This window comes from Heterodontus francisci, unplaced genomic scaffold (assembly GCF_036365525.1).
Source record: "Heterodontus francisci isolate sHetFra1 unplaced genomic scaffold, sHetFra1.hap1 HAP1_SCAFFOLD_1185, whole genome shotgun sequence".
Classification (NCBI taxonomy): Eukaryota; Metazoa; Chordata; class Chondrichthyes; order Heterodontiformes; family Heterodontidae; genus Heterodontus; species Heterodontus francisci.
The window spans coordinates 70,670-87,591 of NW_027142116.1; the positions used below are offsets into that span (position 1 = coordinate 70,670).

Consider the following 16,922-nt stretch of genomic DNA (forward strand, 5'->3'; position numbering starts at 1 on the left):
ACAGCCCTCTGGGGTAGAGAATTCCAAAGATTCACAACCCTCTGAGTAAAGAAATTTCTCCTCATCTCAGCCCGAAGTGGCTTCCCCCTTATTTTGAAATTGTGTCCCCTGGTTCTAGACTCCCCAACCAGGGGAAACATCTTACCTGCATCGACCCTGTCTATCCCTTTAAGTATTTTGTAGGTTTCAATGAGATCACCTCTCATTCTTCGAAACTCTAGAGAATACAGGCCCAGTTTCCCCAATCTCTCTTCATAGGACAGTCCCGCCATCCTGGGAACAAGTCTGATGAACCTTCGTTGCACTCCCTCTATGGCAATAATATCCTTCCTAAGGTAAGGGGAACAAAAACTGCACACAGTACTCCAGGTGCAGTCTAACCAAAGTTCTATACAACTGAAACAAGACTTCACTACTCCTGTACTCAAATCCTCTTGCAAGAAAGGCTAACATACCATTAGCCTTCTTAATTGCTTGCTGCACCTGCATGTTAGCTTTCAGTGACTTATTGACAAGGACACACAGGTCCCTTTGTACATCTACACTTTCTAATCTCTTACCATTTAAGAAATACTCTGCACATCTATTCCTCCTACCAAAGTGGACAGCCTCACATTTTTCCACATTATATTCTATCTGCCACGTTCTTGCCCACTCACTAAGTCTGTGCAAATCCCCTTGAAGCTGCTTTGCATCTTCCTCACAACACACATTCCCACCTAGTTTTGTGTCATCCGCGAACTTGGAAATACTACATTTGGATCCCACATCCAAATCATTGATATATGTTGCGAACAGCTAGGGCCCAAGTACTGATCCCGGTGGTATCCCACTAGTCACAACCTGTCAACGCTGACCCGTTTATTCCTACTCTCTGTTTCTGCCTGTTAACCAATCCTTAATCCATGCCAGTATATTACCTCCTATCCCATGTGCTTTAAATTTGCTAACCAACCTCGTGTGGGGGACTTTATCAAAAGCCTTCTATAGGGTGGCACAGTGGCGCACTGGTTAGCACCGCAGCCTCACAGCTCCAGGGACCCGGGTTAGATTCTGGGTACTGCCTGTGCGGAGTTTGCAAGTTCTCCCTGTGTCTGCGTGGGTTTTCGCCGGGTGCTCCGGTTTCCTCCACAGCCAAAGACTTGCAGGTGATAGGTAAATTGGCCGTTGTAAATTTCTCCTCGTGCAGGTAGATGGTAGGGAATATGGGATTACTGTAGGGTTAGTATAAATGGGTGGTTGTTGGGCGGCACAGACTCCATGGGCTGAAGGGCCTGTTTCAGTGCTGTATCTCTAAATAAATAAATAAAATCCAAGTATACCACATCCACCAACTCCCCTTTATCAATTCTGTTAGTAACATCCTCAAAAAAACTCCAACAGGTTCGTCAAACATGATTTCCCATTCATAAATCCATGTTGACTCTGTCCAATCAGATCATTATTATCCAAGTGTCCATTTATCACATCCTTTAGAATCGATTCTAGCATTTACCCAATAACTGATGTAAGACTAACAAGTCTGTAATTCCCTGTTTTCTCTCTCCCTCCCTTCTTAAATAGTGGGGTGACATTTACTACCTTCCAATCTGCAGGAACCGCTCCAGAATCTATAGAATTTTGGAAGATGATCACCAATGCATCCACTATCTCCATAGCTACCTCTTTCAACACTCTGGGATGTAGAATATCAGTTCCTGGGGACTTATCAACCTTCAGCCCCATTAATTTCTCCAATACAGCCTTCTTACTAATACTAATTTCCTTCAATTCTTCATTCTCCCAAGTCCCTTGGATCTCTAATTCTGGGAGATTTCTTGTATCTTCCTCAGTGAAGACAGACACAAAGTAATCATTTAGCTATAATAAAAACAAGAAATGCTGGAATCACTCAGCAGGTCTGGCAGCATCTGTGGAAAGAGAAGCAGAGTTAACGTTTCGGGTCAGTGACCCTTCTTCGGAACTGACAAATATTAGAAAAGTCACAGATTATAAGCTAGTGAGATGGGGGTGGGGCAAGAGATAACAAAGGAGAAGGTGTAGATTGGACAAGGCCACATAGCTGACCAAAAGGTCACGGAGCAAAGGCAAACAATATGTTAATGGTGTGTTGAAAGACAAAGCATTAGTACAGATTAGGTGTTAATACACTGAATATTGAACAGCAGCAAGTGCAAACCTGAAAAAAAAGTGGGTAAGCAAACTGAACAAACAAAGAAGAAATGAAATAAATGCAAAAAAAAGATTGTAAAAAATGTAAAAAATAATGTTAAAAAAAAGGAAGACAAAATAACTAAAAATGAAAGTAAAATGGGGGGGCTGTCATGCTCTGAAATTATTGAACTCAATGTTCAGTCCGGCAGGCTGTAGTGTGCCTAATTGGTAAATGAGATGCTGTTCCTCGAGCTTGCGTTGATGTTCACTGGAACACTGCAGCAATCCCAGGACAGAGATGTGAGCATGAGAGCAGGGGGGAGTGTTGAAATGGCAAGCAACCGGAAGCTCAGGGTCCTGCTTGCGGACTGAGCGGAGATGTTCCGCAAAGCGGTCACCCAGTCTGCGCTTAGTCTCCCCAATGTAGAGGAGACCACACTGTGAGCAGCGAATACAGTATACTACATTGAAAGAAGTACAAGTAAATCGCTGCTTCACCTGAAAGGAGTGTTTGGGGCCTGGGATAGTGAGGAGAGAGGAGGTAAATGGGCAGGTATTACACCTCCTGCGATTGGAAGGGAAGGTGCCCTGGGACGTGGACGAGGTGGTGGGAGTAATGGAGGAGTGGACCAGGGTGTCGCGGAGGGAACGATCCCTTCAGAATGCTGACAGGGGAAGGGAGGGGAAGATGCGACTGGTAGTGGCATCACGCTGGAGGTGGCGAAAATGGCGGAGGATGATCCTTTGGATATGGAGGCTGATGGGGTGAAAAGTGAGGACAAGGAGAACCCTGTCACGGTTTTGGGAGAGAGGGGAAGGGGTGAGGGTAGAGGTGCGGGGAATGGGTCGGACACGGTTGAGGGCCCTGTCAACCACAGTGGGGGGAAATCCTCGGTTGAGGAAAAAGGAGGTCATATCAGAAGCACCGTCATGGAAGGTAGCATCATCAGAGCAGATGTGTTGGAGACGGAGAAACTGGGAGAATGGAATGGAGTCTTTACAGGAGGTAGGGTGTGAAGAAGTGTAGTCGAGATAGCTGTGGGAGTCAGTGGGCTTATAATGGATATTAGTAGACAACCTATCCCCAGAGATGGAGACAGAGAAGTCGAGGAAGGGAAGGGAAGTGTCAGAGATGGACCATGTAAAGGTGAGAGAAGGGTGGAAATTGGAAGCAACACGTTTAGCTTCTCTGCCATTTCTCTATTCCCCGTTATAAATTCTCCTGATTCTGCCTGTAATGGACCCACATTTGTCTTTGCCAAACATTTCCTTTTTACGCATTTGTAGAAACTTTTACAGTCTGTTTTGATATTTTTTGAAACTAAAAAAATCTTCAAACTATCACGATCGCTAGAGAAAAAGTACCTGGAAAACTAATGGGACGAAAGACTGACAAGTTCCCTAAAACTGATTGCCTGCATCCTAGGGGATTAAAGGAAGTGGCTGCAGAGATAGGGGATGCATTGGCTGTAATCTTCCAATATTCCCTAGATTCTGGAAAGGTCCCAGTGGATTGGAAAATCAGAAAAGTAACCCCTCTGTTCAGAGAGGAGGGAGACAGTAAGCAGGAAACTATAGGCCAGTTAGCCTAACATCTGCTATTGGTAAAATGCTGGAATCCATTTTTAAAGGGATGAAGGGGTTTCTCTTGTGAGGAAAGGTTAAACAGGTTGGGTCTGTACTCAATGGAGTTTAGAAGAATGGGAGGTGATCTTACTGGAACATATCAGATTCCGAGGGGGTTTGACCGGGTCGATGTTGAGAGGATGTTTTCCCCCCGTGGGGGAATTGGGAACTTGGGGGCACAGTTTCAGAATAAGGGATCACCCATTTAAGACGGAATGAGGAGGAATTTCTTCTCTCAGAGGGATGTTAATCTTTGGAATTCTCTTCCCCAGAGAGCAGTGGAGACTCGGTCAGTCAATATATTCAAGACTGAGTTAGATTTGTGATCAACAAGGGAGTCGAGGGTTATGGAGGGCAGACTGGAAAGTGCAGTTAAGGCCACAATCAGATCAGCTATGACCTTACTGAATGGCGGAGCAATCTTGAGGGGACGAATGGTCTATTCCTGTTCTTAGTTCTTCTGCTCTTCAGTTCTTCTTAATATCACATTATTGTTTGTGGGATCTAGTTGTGCAGAAAACAGCTGCCAAGTATTTTTTTTATTCGTTCATAGGATGTAGGCATCGCTGGCTAGGCCAGCATTTATTGCACACCCCTATTGCACTTGAGAAGTTTCCAACGTTACAAGAGTAACTAAACTTCAAAAAGTACTTGCTTGGTTGTGAAAATCAGAGGCATCTCCTGAGGCATCCAAAGACACTATAGCAAGGCAAGTGTCTCTATCCTCAGATAGACATATCCTCCATTCTCAAACAATGCTTCAGTCTGGAAACTGTGTTCCAGTCTCTGGAGTGAGCCACGAAATCTTGCCCTCTGACACTGAGGCCAGAGTGAGAGAGTGACAGATCCACAGCTGGTCGAGGAAACTCCGAACCATGAGGGATTTACCCTCCACCCTGGCTTCATCAGAGCCGCCCTGCTGAGAGAGGCAGGAAGCTGTTTGTGAAGAAGCCACAAGTCAGACAGAGGTAATCACACGGGCAGTTCAAGTCTGAGCTAATGGAAAGGGATGTCTCAATGAGCAGGCTGGGAAAAGACAGAGGGTTCTCACTAACCTGGGCTAGTACATCATTCATAGCCTCACTGGCTTCGTCATCATTCCGGCCCAGAATCCTCAACAGTCGCAATATCCGCACCTACGAATGGAGAGCAAATGACATCATAAAGCCAATCACGTGTGTCTGGGTATTTCAATAACTGGTGAAGGGGAGAAAACCAATGGTTCTTATCCCAGTTTTAGCACAATCAACCCATATACAACTCTCCCCAACATCCATGAACCTTCCCATCTCATCTCAGTCCGAACACAATCAACCCATATACAACTCTCCCCAACATTCATGAACCTTCCCATCTCATCTCAGTCCGAACACAATCAACCCATATACAACCCTCCCCAACATTCATAAACCTTCCCATCTCACCCCAGTCCAAACACAATCAACCCATAAACAACTCTCCCCAACATTCATAAACCTTCCCATCTCTTCCCAGTCCGAACACAATCAACACATATACAACTCTCCCCAACATCCATAAACCTTCCCATCTCATCCCAGTCCGAACACAATCAATCCATATACAACTCTCCCAAACATCCATAAACCTTCCCATCTCATCCCAGTCCGAACACAATCAATCCATATACAACTCTCCCCAACATCCATAAACCTTCCCATCTCTAGCCATTCTGAGCAGAATCAACCCATATACAACTCTCCCCAACATCCATAAACCTTCCCATCTCATCCCAGTCCGAACACAATCAATCCATATACAACTCTCCCAAACATCCATAAACCTTCCCATCTCATCCCAGTCCAAACACAATCAACCCATATACAACTCTCCCCAACATCCATAAACCTTCCCATCTCTTCCCATTCTGAGCAGAATCAACCCATATACAACTCTCCCCAACATCCATAAACCTTCCCATCTCATCCCAGTGCAAACACAATCAAACTGTATACACATCTGCCCAACATCCATAAACCTTCCCATCTCATCCCAGTCCAAACACAATCAATCCATATACAACTCTCCCAAACATCCATAAACCTTCCCATCTCATCCCAGTCCGAACACAATCAATCCATATACAACTCTCCCCAACATCCATAAACCTTCCCATCTCATCCCAGTGCAAACACAATCAAACTGTATACACATCTGCCCAACATCCATAAACATTCCCATCTCATCCCAGTGCAAACACAATCAAACTGTATACACATCTGCCCAACATCCATAAACCTTCCCATCTCATCCCAGTCCAAACACAATCAATCCATATACAACTCTCCCAAACATCCATAAACCTTCCCATCTCATCCCAGTCCGAACACAATCAATCCATATACAACTCTCCCCAACATCCATAAACCTTCCCATCTCATCCCAGTCTGAACACAATCAACCCATATACAACTTTCCCGAACATCCATAAACCTTCCCATCTCTAGCCATTCTGAGCAGAATCAACCCATATACAACTCTCCCCAACATCCATAAACCTTCCCATCTCATCCCAGTCCGAACACAATCAATCCATATACAACTCTCCCAAACAGCCATAAACCTTCCCATCTCATCCCAGTCCAAACACAATCAACCCATATACAACTCTCCCCAACATCCATAAACCTTCCCATCTCTTCCCATTCTGAGCAGAATCAACCCATATACAACTCTCCCCAACATCCATAAACCTTCCCATCTCATCCCAGTCCACACACAATCAACCCATATACAACTCTCCCCAACATCCATAAACCTTCCCATCTCTTCCCATTCTGAGCAGAATCAACCCATATACAACTCTCCCCAACATCCATAAACCTTCCCATCTCATCCCAGTCCACACACAATCAACCCATATACAACTCTCCCCAACATCCATAAACCTTCCCATCTCTTCCCATTCTGAGCAGAATCAACCCATATACAACTCTCCCCAACATCCATAAACCTTCCCATCTCTTCCCAGTCCGAACACAATCAACCCATATACAACTCTCCCCAACATCCATAAACCTTCCCATCTCATCCCAGTCCAAACACAATCAACCCATATACAACTCTCCCCAACATTCATAAACCTTCCCATCTCATCCCAGTCCAAACACAATCAACCCATATACAACTCTCCCCAACATCCGTAAACCTTCCCATCTCATCCCAGTCCAAACACAATCACCCCATATACAACTCTCCCCAACATTCATAAACCTTCCCATCTCACCCCAGTCCAAACACAATCAACCCATAAACAACTCTCCCCAACATCCATAAACCTTCCCATCTCATCCCAGTCCAAACACAATCAACCCATATACAACTCTCCCCAACATTCATAAACCTTCCCATCTCACCCCAGTCCAAACACAATCAACCCATATACAACTCTCCCCAACATTCATAAACCTTCCCATCTCATCCCAGTCCAAACACAATCAACACATATACAACTCTCCCCAACATCCATAAACCTTCCCATCTCTAGCCATTCTGAGCAGAATCAACCCATATACAACTCTCCCCAACATCCATAAACCTTCCCATCTCATCCCAGTCCGAACACAATCAATCCATATACAACTCTCCCAAACATCCATAAACCTTCCCATCTCATCCCAGTCCAAACACAATCAACCCATATACAACTCTCCCCAACATCCATAAACCTTCCCATCTCTTCCCATTCTGAGCAGAATCAACCCATATACAACTCTCCCCAACATCCATAAACCTTCCCATCTCATCCCAGTCCACACACAATCAACCCATATACAACTCTCCCCAACATCCATAAACCTTCCCATCTCTTCCCATTCTGAGCAGAATCAACCCATATACAACTCTCCCCAACATCCATAAACCTTCCCATCTCATCCCAGTCCAAACACAATCAACCCATATACAACTCTCCCCAACATCCATAAACCTTCCCATCTCATCCCAGTCCGAACACAATCAACCCATATACAACTCTCCCCAACATTCATAAACCTTCCCATCTCATCCCAGTCCAAACACAATCAACCCATATACAACTCTCCCCAACATCCATAAACCTTCCCATCTCATCCCAGTCCAAACACAATCACCCCATATACAACTCTCCCCAACATTCATAAACCTTCCCATCTCACCCCAGTCCAAACACAATCAACCCATAAACAACTCTCCCCAACATCCATAAACCTTCCCATCTCATCCCAGTCCAAACACAATCAACCCATATACAACTCTCCCCAACATTCATAAACCTTCCCATCTCACCCCAGTCCAAACACAATCAACCCATATACAACTCTCCCCAACATTCATAAACCTTCCCATCTCATCCCAGTCCAAACACAATCAACACATATACAACTCTCCCCAACATTCATAAACCTTCCCATCTCTTCCCAGTCCGAACACAATCAACACATATACAACTCTCCCCAACATTCATAAACCTTCCCATCTCTTCCCAGTCCGAACACAATCAACACATATACAACTCTCCCCAACATTCATAAACCTTCCCATCTCTTCCCAGTCCGAACACAATCAACACATATACAACTCTCCCCAACATCCATAAACCTTCCCATCTCATCCCAGTCCAAATACAATCAATCCATACACAACTCTCCCCAACATTCATAAACCTTCCCATCTCATCTCAGTCCGAACACAATCAACCCATATACAACACTCCCCAACATCCATAAACCTTCCCATCTCATCTCAGTCCGAACACAATCAATCCATACACAATTCTCCCCAACATCCAAAACCCTTCCCATCTCATCCCAGTGCAAACACAATCAAACTGTATACACATCTGCCCAACATCCATAAACATTCCCATCTCATCCCAGTGCAAACACAATCAAACTGTATACACATCTGCCCGACATCCATAAACATTCCCATCTCATCCCAATCTGAACACAATCAACCGTTACACAAATATCCCTAACATTCAACACTCTTCCCATTTTAGATCCCAAGGGACTTAATGTATTGTAGCCAAATTTGCTGATGATACAAAGATTGGTAGGAATGCAAGTTTTTGAGGAGGACACAGAGTCTGCAAAGGGATATAGATAGGTTAAGTGGGTGAGCAAAAAATTGGCAGATGGAGTACAATGTGGGAAAATGTGAGGTTGTCCACTTTTGTAGGAAGAATAGAAAAGTAGATTATTTTAAATGGAGAGAGACTGCAGAATGCTGTGGTACAAAGGGATTTGGATGTCCTTGCACATGAATCACAAAAAGTTAGCATGCAGGTACAGCAAGTAAATGGAATGTTGGCCTTTATTATCGGGGGATGGAGTTTATAAAGTAAGGAAGTCTTGGTACAACAGTACAGGGCATTGGTGAGACTGCACCTAGAGTACTGTGTACAGTTTTGATCTCATTATTTAAGGAGTAACATACTTGCATTGGAGGTGGTTCAGAGAAGGTCCACTGGGCTGATTCCTGGGGTGAAGGGGTTTGCCTTATGAAGAAAGGTTGAGCAGGTTGGACCGATATTCACTGGTGTTTAGAAGAATGAGAGATGATCTTACTGAAACGTAGAAGATCCTGAGTGGACTAGACAGGGTAGATGCTGGGGAATCTAGAACTCGGGGACACAGTTTCAGAATAAGGGATCACCCATTTAAGACGGAATGTGGAGGAATTTCTTCTCTCAGAGGGTTGTTAATCTTTGGAATTCTCTTCCCCAGAGAGCAGCGGAGGCTCGGTCGTTGAATAGATACAAGACTGAGTTAGATCTTTGATCAATAAGGGTTATGGTTGGGTTGGCGGTGGGCAGACAGGGAAGTGGAGTTAAGGCCACAATCAGATCAGCCACGATCTTATTAATGGTGGAGCAGGCTCGAGGGGCCGAATGGCCTACTCATACTCCTATTTCTTATCTCATTGCACTCCTACCAAATCAAATATACACAACTCTCCATAACCTACCAAGACTCATCAATCTTAGAACAGCACGTGCTGGAGCCAACCAGAGAGCAGACTATACTAGACCTGGTATTGTGCAACAAGATAGGATTAATTCAAGATCTTTTAGTGAAGGCGCCTCTAGGCAGCAGCGATCATAATATGATTGAATTTTACATTCAGTTTGAGGGAGAGAAGAGTGGGTCCAAGACTAGTATTTTAAACTTAAATAGCAGCAATTATGAGGGCATGAAAGCAGAGCGAGCTGAAGTGAACTGGCAAAGGGATAGGTCAATAGAGATGCAGTGGCAGACATTTAAAGGGATATTTCAGAACACACAGAATAGATACATTTCAATGAGAAAGAAAAATTCCAAGGGTGGGACCCACCATCCGTGGTTCACTAAAACAGTTAAAGATAGAATCAAACTTAAAGAAAAAGTATATAATTGCGCAAAGATGGGAAACAGGTCAGAAAATTGGACAGAATATAAACAACAGCAAAGAATGACAAAAAGATTAATAAGGAGGGAAAAATTAGAGTACGAGAGAAAGCTAGCTAGAAATATAAAGACAGATAGTAAGGGTTTCTATAGATATTTTAAAAAGAAAACAGTTAACAAAGTGAGTGTTGGCCCTATAGAAAGTGAGTCTGGAGAATTCATAATGGATAATAAGGAGACGGCAGATGAATTGAACAGATATTTTCCTTCGGTCTTCACTATTGAGGAAACAAGTAACATCCCAGTATTAGCTGTAAGCCAGGAAATGGAAGGGAGGGAGGAACTCAAGAAAATTACAATCACCAGGGAAGTGGTCATAGAGTCATAGAGAGATACAGCACTGAAACAGGCCCTTCGGCCCACCGAGTCTGTGCCGACCAACAACCACCCATTTATACTAATCCTACATTAATCCCATATTCCTTACCACATCCCCACCTTCTCTCAATTCTCCTACCATCTACCTATACGAGGGGCAATTTACAATGGCCAATTTACCTATCAACCTGCATGTCTTTGGCTGTGGGATGAAACCGGAGCACCCGGAGGAAACCCACGTGGTCACAGGAAGAACTTGCAAACTCCGCACAGACAGTACTGAACAAATTGTTGGAGCTGTGGGCTGACAAGTCCTCGCGTCCTGATGGACTTCATCCTAGGTTGTTAAAAGAAGTGGCGAGTGATATAGTTGATGCGTTAGTTTTAATTTTCCAAAAGTCCCTAGATTCGGGGAAGGTTCCATTTGATTAGAAAATAGCGAATGTAACTCCTTTATTCAAAAAGGAAGGGAGACAGAAAGCAGGAAACTACAGACCAGTTAGCTTAACATCTGTCTTAGAGAAAATGTTAGAAATTATTATTATTAAAGACATTATAGCAGGGCACTTAGAAAAATTCATGACAATCAGGCAGAGTTAACATGGTTTTGTGAAAGGTAAATCATGTTTAATGAATTTATTGGAGTTCTTTGAGGGAGTTACATGTGCTGTGGATTAAGGGGAAACCGGTGGATATATTGTACTTAGATTTCCAGAAGGCATTTGATAAGGTGTCACATCAAAGGTTATTGCGGAAAATAAAAGCTCATGGTGTAGGTGGTAACATATTGGCATGGACAGAAGATTGGCTAGCTAACAGGAAACAGAGAGTAGGCATAAATGGGTCATTTTCTGGTTAACAAGATGTAATGAGTGGTGTGTCACAGGAATCAGTGCTGGGGTCTAAACTTTTTACAATTTATAGAAATGACTTTGATGAAGGGACCGAAGGTACGGTTGCTAAATTTGCTGATGACATAATGATAGGAAGGAAAGTAAGTTGTGAAGAGGATGTAAGTAGGCTACAAAGGGACATGGATAGGTTAAGTGAGTGAGAAAAGACCTGGCAAATGGAGTATAATGTGGGAAAGTGGGAAAGTGGGAAATTGTCCATTTTGGCAGGAAGAATAAAAAAGAAACATATTATCTAAATGGTGAGAGATTGCAGAGCTCTGAGATGCAGATGGATCTGGGTGTCCTAGTACATGAATCACACAGTCTGCATGTACATCAAGTAATTAGGAAAGCTAAAAGAATGTTATCATTTATTGTGAGGGGAATTGAATACAAAAGTAGGGAGATTATGATTTAGTTATACAGGGCATTGGTGAGACCACATCTGGAGTACTGTGTACAGTACTGGTCTCCCTATTTAAGGAAGGATGTAAATGCGTTGGAAGCAGTTCAGAGAAGGTTTACTAGACTAATACCTGGAATGGGTGGGTTATCTTATGAGAAAGGATTGGACAGGCTAGGCTTGTATCCGCTGGAGTTTAGAAGAGTAAGAAGTAAATTGTAAGTTGCCCTGAGTGTAGGTTGGTGGTGGGAGAATTGAGGGAAGGTGGGGATGTGGTAGGGAGTATGGGATTAATATAAAAGCAAAATACTGCGGATGCTGGAAATCTGAAATAAAAACAAGAAATGCTGGAACCACTCAGCAGGTCTGGCAGCATCTGTGAAAAGAGAAGCAGAGTTAACGTTTCGGGTCAATGACCCTTCTTCGGAACTGACAAATATTAGAAAAGTCACAGGTTATAAGTAGGTGAGGTGGGGGTGGGGCAAGAGATAACAAAGGAGGTTGAGATTGGACCAGGCCACATAGCTGACCAAAAGGTCACGGAGCAAAGGCAAACAATATGTTAATGGTATGTTGAAAGACAAAGCATTAGTAGAGATTAGGTGTTAATACACTGAATATTGAACAGCAGCAAGTGCAAACCTGAAAAAAAACAGTGGGTAAGCAAACTGAACAAACTAAGATGAAATGAACTAAATGCAAAAAAAAAGGAAGAAAAAAATAACTAAAAATGAAAGTAAAATGGGGGGCTGTCATGCTCTGAAATTATTGAACTCAATGTTCAGTCCGGCAGGCTGAAGTGTGCCTAATCGGTAAATGAGATGCTGTTCCTCGAGCTTGCGTTGATGTTCACTGGAACACTGCAGCAATCCCAGGACAGAGATGTGAGCATGAGAGCAGGGGGGAGTGTTGAAATGGCAAGCAACCGGAAGCTCAGGGTCCTGCTTGCGGACTGAGCGGAGATGTTCCGCAAAGCGGTCACCCAGTCTGCTCTCGGTCTCCCCAATGTAGAGGAGACCACACTGTGAGCAGCGAATACAGTATACTACATTGAAAGAAGTACAAGTAAATCGCTGCTTCACCTGAAAGGAGTGTTTGGGGCCTGGGATAGTGAGGAGAGAGGAGGTAAATGGGCAGGTAATGGTAGGATTAGTATAAATGGGTGGTTGATGGTCGGCACAGACATGGTGGGCCGAAGGGCCTGTTTCAGTGCTGTATCTCTCTATGACTCTAAGTGGCTTGATTGAAACACACAAGATTCTGAGGGGTTTTGACAGGGTTTTTAAAAAATTCATTCATGGGATGTGGGTGTCACTGGCCAGGCCAGCATTTATTGCCCATCCCTAATTGCCCTTTACGAAGGTGGTGGTGAGCTGCCTTCTGGAATCACTGCAGTCCATGTGGGGTAGGTACACCCACAGTGCTGTTAGGAAGGGAGTTCCAGGATTTTAACCCAGTGACAGTGAAGGAACGGTGATATAGTTCCAAGTCAGGATAGTGTGTGACTTGGAGGGGAACTTGCAGATGGTGGTGTTCCCATGTATTTGCTGCCATTGTCCTTCTAGTTGGTAGAGGTCGCGGGTTTGGAAGGTGCTGTCTAAGGAGCCTTGGTACATTGCTGCAGTGCATCTTGTAGATGGTACACACTGCTGCCACTGTGTGTCGGTGGTGGAGGGAGTGAATGATTGTGGATGGGGTGCCAGTCAAGAGGGCTACTTTGTCCTGGATGGTGTCGAGCTTCTTGAGTGTTGTTGGAGCTGCACCCATCCAGGCAAGTGGAGAGTATTCCATCACACTCCTGACTTGTGTCTTGTAGATGGTGGACAGGCTTTGGGGAGTCAGGAGGCGAGTTACTCGCCGCAGGATTCCTAGCCTCTGACCTGCTCTTGTAGCCACGGTATTTATATTGCTACTCCAGTTCAGTTTCTGGTCAATGGTAACCCCCAGGAAAATGATAGTGGAGGATTCAGCGATGGTAATGCCATTGAATGTCAAGGGGAGATGGTTAGATTCTCTCTTGTTGGAGATGGTCATTGCCTGGCACTTGTGTGGTGTGAATGTTACTTGCCACTTATCAGTCCAAGCCTGGATATTGTCCAGATCTTGCTGCATTTCTACACGGACTGCTTCAGTATCTGAGGAGTCACGAATGGTGCTGAACATTGTGCAATCATCAGCGAACATCCCCACTTCTGACCTTATGATTGAAGGAAGGTCATTGATGAAGCAGCTGAAGATGGTTGGGCCCAGGACACTACCCTGAGGAAATCCCCAGTGATGTCCTGGAGCTCAGATGATTGACCTCCAACAACCACAACCATCTTCCTTTGCGCTAGGTATGACTCCAGCCAGCGGAGAGTTTTCCCCGATTCCCATTGACTCCAGTTTTGCTAGGGCTCCTTGATGCCAAACTCAGTCAAATGCTGACTTGATGTCAAGGGCAGTCACTCTCACCTCACCTCTTGAGTTCAGCTTTTTTGTCCATGTTTGAACCAAGGCTGTAATGAGGTCAGGAGCTGAGTGGCCCTGGCGGAACCCAAACTGAGCGTCACTGAGCAGGTTATTGCTAAGCAAGTGCCGCTTGATAGCACTGTTGATGACACCTTCCATCACTTTACTGATGATTGAGAGTAGGCTGATGGGGCGGTAATTGCTTTTTGTGTACTGGACATACCTGGGCAATTTTCCACATTGCTGGGTAGATGCCAGTGTTGTAGCTGTACTGGAACAGCTTGGCTAGGGGCACGGCAAGTTCTGGAGCACAGGTCTTCAGTACTATTGCCGGAATATTGTCAGGGCCCACAGCCTTTGCAGTAACCAGTGCCTTCAGTCGTTTCTTGATATCACGCGGAGTGAATTGAACTGGCTGAAGTCTGGCATCTGTGATGCTGGGGACTTCAGGAGGAGGCCGAGATGGATCATCAACTCGGCACTTCTGGCTGAAGATTGTTGCAAATGCTTCAGCCTTATCTTTCGCACTGATGTGCTGGGTTCCCCCATCATTGAGGATGGGGATATTTGTGGAGCCACCTCCTCCAGTTAGTTGTTCAATTGTCCATTCACGGCTGGATGTGGCAGGACTGCAGAGCTTAGATCTGATCCGTTGGTTATGGGATCACTTAGCTCTGTCTATCACATGCTGCTTATGCAGTTTGGCACGCAGATAGTCCTGTGTTGTAGCTTCACCAGGTTGACACCTCATTTTGAGGTATGCCTGGTGCTGCTCCTGGCATGCCCTCCTGCACTCTTCATTGAACCAGGGTTGGTCTCCTGGTTTGATGGTAATGGTAGAGTGGAGGATATGCCGGGCCATGAGGTTACAGATTGTGGTTGAGTACAATTCTGCTGCTGCTGATGGCCCACAGCGCCGCATGGATGCCCAGTTTTGCATTGCTAGATCTGTTTGAAATCTATCCCATTTAGCATGGTGATAGTGCCACACAACACGATGGAAGGTATCCTCAATGTGAAGGCGGGACTTCATCTCCACAAGGACTGTGCGGTGGTCACTCCTACCAATACTGTCATGGACAGAAGCATCTGCAGCAGGCAGATTGGTGAGGACGAGGTCAAGTATGTTTTTCCCTCGTATTGGTTCCCTCACCACCTGCCACAGACCCAGTCTAGCAGCTATGTCCTTTGGGACTCGGTCAGTAGTGGTGCTACTGAGCCACTCTTTGTGATGGACATTCAAGTCCCCCACCCAGAGTACATTCTGTGCCCTTGCCACCCTCAGTGCTTCCTCCAAGTGCTGTTCAACATGGAGGAGTACTGATTCATCAGCTGAGGGAGGGCGGTAGGTGGTAATCAGTAGGAGGTTTCCTTGTCCATGTTTGACCTGATGCCATGAGACTTCATGGGGTCCGCAGTCGATGTTGAGGACTCCCAGAGTAACTCCCTCCCGACTGTAGACCACTGTGTCACCACTTCTGCTGGGTCTGTACTGCCGGTGGGACAGGACATACCCGGGGATGGTGATGGCAGTGTCTGGGACATTGTCTGTAAGGTATGATTCTGTGAGTATGACTATGTCAGGCTGTTGTTTGACTAGTCTGTGGGACAGCTCTCCCAACTTTGGCACAAGCCCCCAAATGTTAGTAAGGAGGACTTTGCAGGGTCAACAGGGCTGGGTTTGCCGTTGTTGTTTCCGGTGTTTCGGTCGATGACAGGTGTTCCGTCCGGTTTCATTGACTTCGTAGAAATGGTGTTAGGCAAATTGATGGGTTTGAAGGCCGATAAATCCCCAGGGCCCGATAATCTACATCCCAGAGTACTTAAGGAAGTGGCCCTAGAAATAGTGGATGCATTGCTGGTCATGTTTCAAAATTCTATAGACTCTGGAACAGTTCCAACAGATTGGAGGGTAGATAATGTAACCCCACTATTTAGAAAAAGGAGGTAGAGAGAAAACACGGAATTACAGACCGGTTAGCCTGACATCGGTCGTGGGGAAAATGCTATAGTCCATTGATGTAATAGCAGAGCACTTGAAAAACAGTGACAGGATCGGACAAAATCAACATGGATTTACGAAAGGGAAATCATACTTGACAAATCTACTGGAATTTTTTTAGGATGTAACTAGTAGAATAGATAAGGGAGAACCAGTGGATGTGGTGTATTTGGTCTTTCAGAAGGCTTTCGATAAGGTCCCACATAAGAGATTAGCGTGCAAAATTAAAGCACATGGGATTGGGGGTAAGGTACTGACATGGATAGAGAACTGGTTGGCAGACAGGAAACAAAGAGTAGGAAGGGTCACTGACGGGTCACTGACCCGAAACGTTAACTCTGCTTCCCTTTCCACAGATGCTGCCAGACCTGCTGAGTGATTCCAGCATTTCCTGTTTTTATTTTAGGAATAAATGGGTCTTTTTCCAATTGGCAGGCAGTGACTAGTGGGGTACCGCAGGGATCAGTGCTCGGACCCCAGCTATTCACAATATATATTAATGATAGATGAGGGAATTAAATGTAATATATCCAAGTTTGCTGACGACACAAAGCTGGGTGGGAGTGTGAGCTGTGAAGAGGATGCAGAGAAGCTCCAGTGTGATTTGGACAGGTTGAGTGAGTGGGCAA

The 16,922-nt window shown here is 44.9% G+C and overlaps 1 protein-coding gene across 1 annotated transcript in view; it reads right to left on the reverse strand.

Annotated features, from left to right (window-relative positions):
• The window catches only part of LOC137366630 (AP-1 complex subunit gamma-1-like), a gene marked incomplete at its 3' end in the record, with an annotated part of 122,334 nt that overhangs the window by 68,725 nt on the left and 36,687 nt on the right, over positions 1 to 16,922 (reverse strand). The window contains exon 6 of the mRNA XM_068028337.1: positions 4,836 to 4,916. Within this exon, the coding sequence (XP_067884438.1) occupies positions 4,836 to 4,916 (81 nt within the window). The remainder of the gene's footprint in view (positions 1 to 4,835; positions 4,917 to 16,922) is intronic.